Source organism: Bufo bufo, chromosome 5 (assembly GCF_905171765.1).
Source record: "Bufo bufo chromosome 5, aBufBuf1.1, whole genome shotgun sequence".
Taxonomy (NCBI): domain Eukaryota; kingdom Metazoa; phylum Chordata; class Amphibia; order Anura; family Bufonidae; genus Bufo; species Bufo bufo.
The window spans coordinates 58,049,264-58,061,314 of NC_053393.1; the positions used below are offsets into that span (position 1 = coordinate 58,049,264).

The 12,051-nt window shown below is 39.2% G+C and overlaps 1 protein-coding gene across 1 annotated transcript in view; it reads right to left on the minus strand.

Annotated features, from left to right (window-relative positions):
- The window catches only part of CSMD3 (CUB and Sushi multiple domains 3), a 1,177,406-nt gene that overhangs the window by 39,117 nt on the left and 1,126,238 nt on the right, over positions 1-12,051 (minus strand). The window contains exons 59-62 of the mRNA XM_040431881.1: positions 7,731-7,904; positions 4,910-4,983; positions 2,628-2,739; positions 275-454 (exon numbers count right to left, since the gene is read on the minus strand). Coding sequence (XP_040287815.1) covers positions 275-454; positions 2,628-2,739; positions 4,910-4,983; positions 7,731-7,904 — 540 coding nt within the window. The remainder of the gene's footprint in view (positions 1-274; positions 455-2,627; positions 2,740-4,909; positions 4,984-7,730; positions 7,905-12,051) is intronic.

Consider the following 12,051-nt stretch of genomic DNA (forward strand, 5'->3'; position numbering starts at 1 on the left):
CATACTAAGTTTTGCTATGGGGCCCTATGAGATCTGCGTACACCCCTGCTCTCCCCTGATGTCCAATATATGTTGCATCCTTAAGGGGGTAATATCTGGCTCATAATACTGGACATTTTAAAATAAAAGTGTTAAAATCGGATTTCCATTTTCTTCATTTTACATGGAGCTCATTGTGATGAATGAAGGCATTAATAAACCAAAAATCTCACATTTGATTTTTCTGCCAAGTACAAATAATTCAAATGTTTCAAGACAAGTAATATTACATTACCTGTGCAAACTGGAACTTTTCCGCTCCATGTGTTATCTGGCTGGCAAATTCTGTGCTCAGTCCCTCCCGAGAGAAGATATCCCGGCTGGCAAGTGTAAATTAATGTATAACCAAGTGACGGAAGATCTATTCCAACAACATTTGAATGTGATGGAGATTCTGGCTGCTTGCAGCTGTGGGCTGTAGAATAAACAAGTGGTAAGCGACAGAGCTAAAACTCATTACTATTATTTATCTAGGAAATTGCGACAATCTTTTATAGTTGATGGAAGAACTTGGATCATTTAGATGCTATGTGGAATACATCTCCAAAATGACATGGTAGGAACCTGCTTTATAAGAACAAAAGATAGACAAAGCTCTGCACAAGGCTACCTCCGTCAGCCCCAGAGACTCTGAATGGATGGGCAGTGTTCCTACTGGATCGGCAAGCCATTCAAACAGGGGTGCCCACTTTTTCATGAGGGGGGACACCCCTCCCATCAATCAGACACTCATATTATGGATAGGGGATACACTTTGATTGTGGGAAGACCCATTTAGATATCACCTCAAGTCTCAGCTTGGTGAGATGGGAGGAGTGACATATTGGGGTCAAGAGCGGAGATCAAATCTTATGGATATGTTGCTTTAGAAAATATGGTTTTAAAATGACTATACAAAAATTGCCATTTTTTAACGGCCAGAAATGTCCTAATAATTTTTCTTAATATACTTTCTTTATTGATTTTATAGTTTTACAAGCAAAAGAGGCCCCTGAGGTTTGGGTCTTTCTGCAGTGCTTTTCATTGCAGAGCATACAGAATATGTACAACGTAGCCCTATATGCGGAGAATGGATTCTGTGTTATACAGTATGTGCTATGTCGCAGTAAATGCTGTACAGTCAGGAGCACACCTCATTGCTCCTGCATGTTCCCTCCATTAACCTTTTCAGGCCCAGAGTTTTTTTTTATTTTTTCACGTTTTTGTTTTGCACTCCCTGCCTTCCCTAAACCATAACTTTTTTATTTGTCTGTTCACATAGCCATATGAGGGCTTGTTTTTTCGGGACAAGTTTTACTTTCCAACACCACCATTTAATATGGCATATGATGAAGTACTACACTACAGCTTTACGGGTTTTTTATTTACGACGTTTGATGTGCGATAAAACTGACCAGTTACTTTTATTCTACAGGTCAGTACAAATCCGGCGATACCTTAAATATATTTATAAATATATATATATATATATATATATATATATTTTTTTTTTTTTCTTGCGTTTTAATAGTGCTAAAAAAAAATTTAAGTGGTAAAAAATTTGTTTTGTTTTTTGTCGCCATATTGTGACCCCTATTTTTGTAATTATGTCTATGGAGCTATTTGGGGGCTTATTTTTGCGTGGCGATCTGAACAATTCATTGATACCATTATGGGGTGTGTATGACTTTTTGATCACTTTTTTTTTTTTTTTAAATGAAGCGACAAAAAACGGCAAATCGCCCATTTCGATGCTTTTTCCCGTTTTTGCTGTTTGCCGTATGGGAAATATATTTTTATATCCCACATAGCTACACCCATGATATATATATATTTTTTGTTATTTTATTTTTATTTTGGAAAAGGGGGTTGATTTGAATTTTAATGTTTTTTTTTATATATATATATATATTTTTTTTTTACACTTTTTTATAGTTCCAATAGGGAATTATAACATGCAATCATTAGATTGCTATTATCATAGCACTTGATATTGGAATCTATGATGATTTTACTACTTTCCTATGGAGACCTAGTACAAGCAAAAGCTCCATAGGAAATACTTTGCAGCAGCCTCCTGTCATTCATGAAGACAGGGGCTGCTGCATACACGCTCCGGCTCCTCCGATCGCTACACGGGGGAGCCGGAGCACAGCCAAAAGTGCGCACTTTTGGTTTCAGCATGCTCAGATGTCCGAGATCTGCATTACTGACGGTTGCGGACACGCAGGTGTCTGCTAAAAGAAGCAGGCAGCTATGGCACCCGCAGCGGGCAGGAGCGGGCGCCATCTTTAAACCACCCGGGGTTATAACCTCTATGCCAGGCTTTAGCGCAGTGAGGACAGGCAGGAGCTCTGAATCGCACATTGCTGCATTTGCCTATCCTCATTCAACTCCCTTAAACCCCTTAACGCATAATGCCATATATGTATGGCATTATTTATCCGCATTTGTAAGGAGCGGGCTGCTGCGGTGAGCCCACTCCATACACTTAGTTACTCTTTTAGAGGGTTGAGTATAAGAAAATGCTAATTCACATTAGTGATGTGACTTTAAATTTAGAATTTAAAAAATAATTATATCAATGTCAACCATTCTCCAAAACTTACGGATACACTCTGTTGGCATGCCACTCCAGGTCAGGTCTGGAAGACAAGTACGAGTGGTGGATCCATGCAAGATATATCCTTTTTTGCATGAGAATTGAACAACTCTTCCAACCTGACAATAAGATAAAACCAACAATTAAAATGCATTGCAAACTGGATTGTTAATATGATGGCTATTTGGCAAAAGTTATTAAAAAGTTGAAGCTTCCCTCTAAAGGGATATCTCAGCAGGAAAACCTCTGTCCATATGGGGTTGTCCTACTAGAGCATATGGGCAACATACACAGTCAAGTCACATTATTATGACTACCAGCTAATATCCAGAGTAACCACCGTGTGCAGCATGGACAGCAGTTATTTATTCCGTCATAACAGAAGTCTATGGATCCGTCCCGTTTCCGTTATGCAGGGGAGTCCTCTAAAGGCATTCCGTTATGCATTCAGTCATGGAATTGCGTTGGTCACAGAATCCATAACACAATTCTGCTTTTACCACCAAATGAAGAGCAAATAAATTTCATAACATGAATTTCACTCATCCCTACACAGTGGTTTTGCCTCCTCTGTGCCCCCTCCACAATGTGGGTTTTGTCTACTCTGTGTCCCATCCACACGGATTAGGATATATAATGGCCACATCTGTATTATTAGTATATATAATAGCCCCCTCTGTATTATTAGTAGATATAATTGCCCCCTCAGTATTATTATAATATATAATAATAACCCCTCTGTATTATTATAATATATAATAGCCCCTCTGTATTATTAGTAGGGGAGGGGAGGGTGATAGTAAAGTGAGGAATCAAAAAAAAAATTCAGTGAAACTCTGTAGAGATGCAGCTGAAAGAAGGTGTCATGGCGGTCTTAATTCCAAATGAAGACATTGAGGAAAGTCTACATCACAGGAGATGTCACTGGATAGATGAGGTATGTGGTGCTGTATTCTACTGTATATTTTGTAGCGATGTATGTAATGTCCATCCACATAACTGTTTCACGGTAGGGTTGGGGGGTGGATTGAGAATGTGGCCCACCCTGCCGCATCCTGGCCACAGACTTCAGTTCACACTGTGCGTGATCTAAATTCTGGGGCCTCATACCTATCTACTACATTATCTGTACTCAGAGAGTTATCACTGAGTTATCTGTGGTGTTACATAGGACTGCAGGTGACATCTACTACATTATCTGCAAAAAAGGGGCGTATCCACAGGTTGGGGGGGGGCGCAAAACATGGCTTGCCGCGTGTGCTGGCAACCCACGCTACACCACGGGGTGTATGTTATCTGCAAGGATGGACTCATACCCAATCAGATTTGAGTGCCTTCTGCATGGATAAGAAAGCACAAAAAACGCCACAAATACATTACCCATTTGCCCTCTCACTTTCACCATGGCAGCATGCAAACAGTTCAAATATTGCACAGTTTCAGAAATATTGCCAATAATCATCCCTTTTTGCAACTCTAATAAATCAGCCCTTTTACCCATTACCACAATGAGGGATATGTGTGTAGACAGCCTATAGCACACCTTATATACCCACTGAGCCAGCTTATGACAAATGACTTTCTTCATGAGCTACTCGCTGCCAACGTCAACATTTAGGTAATGGTCATAATAACCTGACTCGACCATGTAGTAGGATACCCTTCATGACCCAGAATTCTGTAAAGAGCTTCTCCCAGTTGTTACGCCTAACCTGTCCAGTACTTACACAGTCAACTATTCATTTGACTGGTCACCATGTAATGCTGCAATTCTTTTGCAAGAGATGTGGCATTCCCTGACCATAACGGCTGATGGCAGGGGTTTGAGAATCCAATAGAACCCATACAATTTATAATAATAAAAGCCTCTGTGCCTGCGCTGTGTCCGTACGTGTGTGCAGATGTTAAATGTGCATGCACGACGCGGCGGACAACCGGCACATATGCACGGACACCACCTGCACCGCCCATACCTATGCAACAGGCGTTTACAGGGGGGAGAGCGCCCGGCGTGTAGAGCTGTTCAGAAATAAATGGCCACATAACTTGGGGGGAGGGAGCTGTGTGTGCTGCACTGTCAGTTTCAGCCACAGCCAACAGGCTCAGCCACCAGCCACAGCCACCAGTCTTAGCCACCAGTCAGTGCCATTTTATATAGATTGTTCCTACTAATATTTATGCACTACTGTTCTAGCGCCCGTTACTGTAACGGGCTTAATGTCTAGTACAAGAATAAATATGTAACTACATGATACACTTGTCATCTAAATAAGATATTCAACATTTTACCTGAAAACCATAAGTATTATTTTGAAAACCATGACGTGGCGTCCCTGGGTTTAAACAAGATGTCAAGGTAGGTTCTGAAAAGATGAAGAAATTTGAAAATTAGTGGAACCATTTTTTAAAAGCAACACACATTATAAAATAATACATTTTAGAAGAGTTGTAGGATTGAAGCCTGCAATGTTGCCACCATACAATTTTTAATATTCAAAAATGTAATTTTTAAATAAAAAAGGAATGAAGATATAAATCTCACCCATATTTTTTAATACACAAAATTTTGGCTTAATTTTAATGACAAAACTGAGCTTCAATTGATCAATGAATGCATAAAAATATAGTTATGTTAACCTGCTCCTCTACAAAATATTAACCATGCCCTGAAATCCCTTGGCATGCACAAATGCCTCATTGGCTTTTGAGGTGTAAAAAAATCCAAATTAAAGAGAAAAAAGATCCAGCACAACCTAAGTGATTGTTTCCCAAAGTATACTGTATGTAATGACCCTATTAGACAGCATTTGTGGTCCAATTATTTGGTACAAGTGTTCATAGGAACGCTGATTTTTGACCCTTATCGCTCCTGATTGGCCCCTATAATCGAGCAGCCAATTAGCATATCCCCTTATATAATCAGGGATGTACTGCTAATATTCATTAGAAATGAATAAGGGAGAAATGATTGTGGTAGCAGTTGCACTTCTACAAAACTACACTTAAATAAGCAAATGTAGCAAAGGGTATTATAATATAACTTAACATACAAAACCTTCCCTTATTAAAATATAACCTTTAATACATTTATCTAAAAAGCTAAAGAATACCCCTAATACATCTAATATTCAGACATATAGATATTAACCATAAGATTATCTCTGACAGACATTTTAACTGTGGTGGGACAAAGTGTGTTGTTCTTCTTACTTACAATTTGAAGTCTCAAGCATCATAGAGAAGAGGATCATTGGTGTAGGTTCTACTGGACAAGATAACCTCACTGTCCCTATTAGATCCCTCAACTATCCCTGCCTATAGGCAGAGCACCTGCCCCAAAAGGGGCGACCCCATCTCTCGCTGGCTAAGCCCTTTCTGATATCTATTGATGACCTATTTAAAATTGAGGTATATGTCCCAGATAAAAAAAAAAATTGTAAAAACATGTGGCAAATAATCCTAGTTAGGAAAAACAGGATTATTTGCCACATGTTTTTTTTACAATTTTCTTTCTCTGGGACATATACCTCAAGTTTCAGATAGGGCATCAATATATATCAGAAAGGGTGGGTTTACCCCTTTCGGGGCGGATGCTCTGTCTAAAGGCAGGGATAGGCGAGGGATTTAATAGGGACAGTGAGGTTATCTTGTCCAGTAAAACCTACACCACTGATCCTCTTCTCTATGGTGCTTGAGACTTCAAATTGTGAGTAAGTAGAACAACACACTTTGTCCCACCACAGTTAAAATGTCTGTCAGAGATAATCTTATGGTTAATATCTGTTTGTCTGAATATTAGACGTATTGTATCTAGGTGTATTCTTTAGCTTTTTAGTTAAATATATTAAAGGTTATATTTTAATAAGGTAAGGTTTAGCAATTGCACTTCCCATATTCAGGTTTCATCAGCCTATGTAATCAGGCCAGTGCAAACGAGCACAGATGGATAGGTGATTGAACTGGCCGAACATTGGACAGTGCAGATTTCTAGTGATACTGGCCTTACATATGCCATGAGACAGAACCACTTAGATTTGAAACATTAAACCATTTTGGCATCTAATCGTAGCATTTTCACTTCATGCTTTTATAAAGGTTACTTAAAGTTTGGAGATTTTAAATGGATCAGTCCTGGATCTATAATTTTTAATTTGGGATCCTATCTATCTATCTATCTATCTATCTATCTATCTATCTATCTATCTACCTATCTCTCTATCTATCTATCTATCTATCTATCTATCTATCTATCTATCTACCTATTTATTTATCTATCTATCTATCTATCTATCTCATATCTATCTATCTATCTATCTATCTATCTATCTCTCTATCTATATCATGATCACATTCCAAGAGCTATATATTTTTTATTTTTCCCTTCCTATCCATTCAGTGCTGCCAGGGTCAGACTATGCAATGACACACCCCCAATTGGTAAAACCCATCTGGACCTTCACTACAGACTGGTAGAAATTCATTAAGGGTATGCAGGTAATTTCTAAAATAGACATCTCAGGAGATATTACTTGTCCTCTTTAAGAAATGAAGCTATTTAGATAAGACAATTTCACATTTGTGTTTAATGTGATACTTGCACAAAATAACTTCATTTTCCTATCACAGTGAATTGTTTGATAACTCTCATCAGAAACGTATAGTGATTTAATGAAGAACAGGCAAATTAAAGTATCAGAAATAATTATAAAGCTGCTTTCCTTATTAAAAATGTGATGGGAATTCGGAACTCATAATAAATAGCCTCACATTAGCAGCTAAATTAGATCTTTCTGTGCTTACAATGCATTATTTCATTTCAATTCCATTAGGTTGCAAGAAGTTATAAATATTGTTATCATTTAGAAAACCAGAAAAAAATATATATATATTACCATAAACATCACTAGCCTTGTCTAGAGGTTGTGTCTGGTATTCCGGGTCAGCCCCAATCTCTTGAATCAAAGGTAGCTGCAAGACTATACACAACCCAAAAAGTATTGATGTTTCCATAAAAAAATATCGACTACCATTGACACATGAGATCTATGAAGTTTTTGCAGGTCTTTAAAATATAAGGTTAGGATAAGCGTGCATAGCAGATTAGATTTACCTATACAGCGTGGAGGTGAGCTGCTCCAAGTTCCATCTGCTTGGCATATCCTAGTGCCAGAACCAACCAGAATATAGGATGGATTGCAAACAAAAGATACTTCGGACTGGAAGATAAAGCTTTTCCCTTCCCGTTTTCCATTGCCAGGTATCCCAGGATCACCACAAAATTTGGCTGTAGAGAGAGGTATAAAATGTTAAAGAGGAACTGATCATTAAGAAGCATTCACAATGATTAATATCTATCTACCAAAAAGTTTGGACTCATCCATTAAAACCTTTAATCCATAATCTGATGGAAAGTATTTTATGGTAGATTGTTCTCATTATGCAACAGCTTAGGCTACTTTCACACTAGCGTTTCTATTTTCCGGTATTGAGATCCGTCATATGGTTTCAATACCGTAAAAAATAAATAAACGCTTCAGTTTTGTCCCCATTGTCAATGGGGACAAAACGTAACTGAACAGAACGGAATGCTCCAAAATGCATTCTATTCCGTTCTCATACTGGAGAGCAAAGCGCAGCATGGGATGCCACAATAGAAAATGGATCCGTCCCCCATTGACTTTCAATGGCGTTCATGACGGATTCGTCTTGGGTATGTTGAAGATAATACAAACGGATCCGTTCATAACGGAAGCAGATGGTTGTATTATCAGTAACGGAAGCATTTTTGCTGAACTCTGCCGGATCCATCAAAAAAGCAAGTGTGAAAGTAGATTTAAAAGGGTTTTCCAAGAGAGAACAAAGGGTTGTATGACATAAAGAAAAAACCCTGACTTGCAACCCTCACACTGCCACTTCTGTCCATATCTCTCCGGTCCCCACTGGGATTGCAACATGAAGTCACATGCCATTCACATGACCACTGCAGCCATTCACAAGCTTCAGCAGTCAGGTGTTCATGAGCAGCATGTGACTACTGAGGCCGGTGGCTTCTGCAATCAAGTGATTAACGAATGACACGTGACAGCTGTTGGTCAAGGGGTTGTCAGAGCAGTGGAGCCTGGATCGCTGGTGTGGAAGTGTAATACAAAACTACCACTTATGCCTATACCCTTAAACTTCCAGTCCTTCCAGTGACACCCATAATTATTTAAAAAAATAGACTTAGAAAGAACCCTATTAGACAACAAAATTTTGAGCAATTATTGGAACAAGCATCCATAAGAACTCTCGTATCTGACAATTGGCTTGTATAATCAAATCAGCTGATCAGCCAATGAAAAGGCAACCGGCTGATGGGCTTTTTTCATCCGAATGAAAAATGTCTAATTATCGGCAGCACATTTCCTTGTGTGATCAGGGGTGTGCTGCCGATAATAAAACAGATCGAGATAGGAACGACTCCGGTAGCAATCCTTCCTCACACATTCAATTTCCTTTGGCCTGAGCAATCAAGCCAATGAAAATTAGCACCAATTATGTGTTATCAGAGAAAAGATAGTCAAAACCAAGAGTTCCTTACATTACAGGCATTTCACCTTACATCATACACATGGAAGCTTGGCTCAGCTAAGCATGCATGTATGTTTAACTGTGGAAAGAGATGCCTCCTGCCACTGGTGATTGCACATATTGAAGTCCAACATGTATGATATTTCCTCCCCCGGATATCTGCAATATTTGGGTAATTGGGAGGCCCTCATACACATTACATAGAATCTACTAAAATTAACGGATTTGGGCAATTTTTTTGATGGTCTATTGTAAATTTTAGGCTAAGTCCATCAAATTATGTAAGATCCACAATTAAGCACATCCCTGATTACACAGTCTGATAAGTGTGATAAGGTGGACAGTGCGGGAAGAGGTGTATATCCCACTCAGATACCTCAGCTGGGTGGGATAGCTAAAATACGGGAGGTAATAGTCTCAGCAGCATGTAGGTTGCTGAGACAAGGTTCTTGTTGGTGTAGTCTGGGCCAGATTTTAGTTGAATTGGCAGATAGGATTGGAAGTGGGATCCATGTCCATGTGTGAACAGCGCTTTGTATAGGTGAGTCAGGGATCATGTTATATGTTTAGGTAGAGCCCAGATGGTAAGGTTTTCATTTTCTATCATGTTTGCTGGTGCTGGTATCAAAATAAAAGCACTGTTTGGACATTCAACACGGTTGTCAGTGATAATATTGTGACTGAGACCCCGGAGATAGAGCTAATCCCTCACAACAGAGAGATGAGGCAGTAAATTCCTTTACTACGTCTGTGCCGCACACTGAATGGCTCAGTGCAGGAGTGAGATTTTCGGAGAAGTCAGGGCCAGGCAGGATGATGTGAACACTGAAGATGAGCCGGGCCTGACAGAGGGATAGAAAATGGAACCTCTAGGTCCTAAGGCAACACCCTGATTGGTCCTAGAGTTTCATTTGCATATAATAAAAGTTCTTTTTTTTTTTCTAAAATGGAGGCATCTAGAAAACGAGACTAACGCTGGTAGCTTCATATGTCTAATGTCAGCCAGTTTACTTAGCATGTTTCTGAAACCCTTTAAGTAAAATTTTCAAACTCTATGGCAAAAATAAAATCATTCCTGGATTAAAATATTTCCCTATTTTCCTTTTAGATATAATAAAGGAATTCCAGTAGCTTTATAATGTAATACAGAATCTTTTTTCGTAAATTCTTGAACATAGGAGAAAGCAGGGAGCCATAATGTGTGAATATAGCTGGAAAGATTAGTACAAAGTTTACTCTTTGACTTACTGCAATTTCAATCTTAATGAAAAAGTAGGATTGCCTGTAGTAACTTATACATTTTGGCTGGCTGCTCTTGTATGGCTGAAGAGTGACGTGGCTGACTCTTTGTAGATGAGTATGGAATCAATACTATATCACTGAGCTAGTACAAATGCCAACTGAGAGTGATATATTTAAGTCACATTTTAATTAGACAGGGCAGAGAAAATCGGTCATTTGGTTTTTGTCTGTTGTCAAACTCTACTTTATTATAGTGGTGTCCTGTGGAGATTGTCCTGCTAAGACTATGAACAAGCCACAGTGTAATTTGCAGTTACTTAATTCACTGAGATTTTACATTTTGATTTGAACTGTAATTTTATTATTGAAATACATAAAAACAGCGGTGGCTGGTATTTCCTTTAAACCTGTGCAGGGTTCTCATTGAAATAGCAACAAAATCTCATACGTTTACATTAGGAATGCTATACTGTTTTAAACCTGCTCAAAGATAACCAATTGTTATGGCAGTGGGTGTGGAACCACTGTGACAAACAACAAATTTGACTTAGCTAGTCCCCTAGTATTCACCCTTCAACCCCTATACAGAGATATGGAACCTGCTGCATGGGAACCACCAACCTGTTAGGCTAATTTCATACCAACGTTTTCCCTTTCCACTATTGAGATCTGTCATAGGGTCTCAATAGCGGAGAAAAACACATCAGTTTTGTCCCCATTCATTGTCAATGGGGACAAAACTGAACTAAAGGGAACGTATTGCATTCTGTTCTGTGTCATTGCCTTCCCATGACGCACACAAAAGTGCAGCAAGCAGCGTTTTTGAGTGCATCCCGAGATGCGGAGCAAGAAAGATCAATGTAAGTCAATAGAGACGGATCCGTTTTCTCTGATACAAAAGAAAACAGTTCAGTACCCAATTGAATTATAATGGATTTAGAGACAGACCTGTCATTGCTATGTTAAAGATAATACAACCGGATCTGTTCATAATGGATGAAGACGGTTGTATTATCATGACAGAAGCATTTTTGCTGATCCATGATGGATCCAGCAAAAATATTGGTGTGAAAGTAGCCTTACCTGTAATAGTGTGTTAACAGCTAAGCCATGAGAGTCAGAGACATTGGTTCAGGATACCAAGAGTTCAGCCAAAATTGTAGTCAGGAAAAGGCCGAGGTCAGGGCAGGCAGAGTATGTGCTTAATGGTAAACAGTCTGAGGCCAGGGAAAGAAGCAAAAAGTCAATACAGGCACAGTCAGGCAGAGGAGGGTCAGGGTCCAATAAACAGGCAGAAGTCGGCAGATGGGCAGACAAACGAATACAGCCCACCTTCTGTGCTGTATTGGGGAAAGTACTGTACTTTTACCTTTAAGGATAACTGTCACACTTAGACCCTAATTTCACTTTTCATATATGTAGTTACTAGAGTTGAGCGAACACCTGGATGTTCGGGTTCGAGAAGTTCGGCCGAACTTCCCGGAAATGTTCGGGTTCGGGATCCGAACCCGATCCGAACTTCGTCCCGAACCCGAACCCCATTGAAGTCAATGGGGACCCGAACTTTTGGGCACTAAAAAGGCTGTAAAACAGCCCAGGAAAGAGCTAGAGGGCTGCAA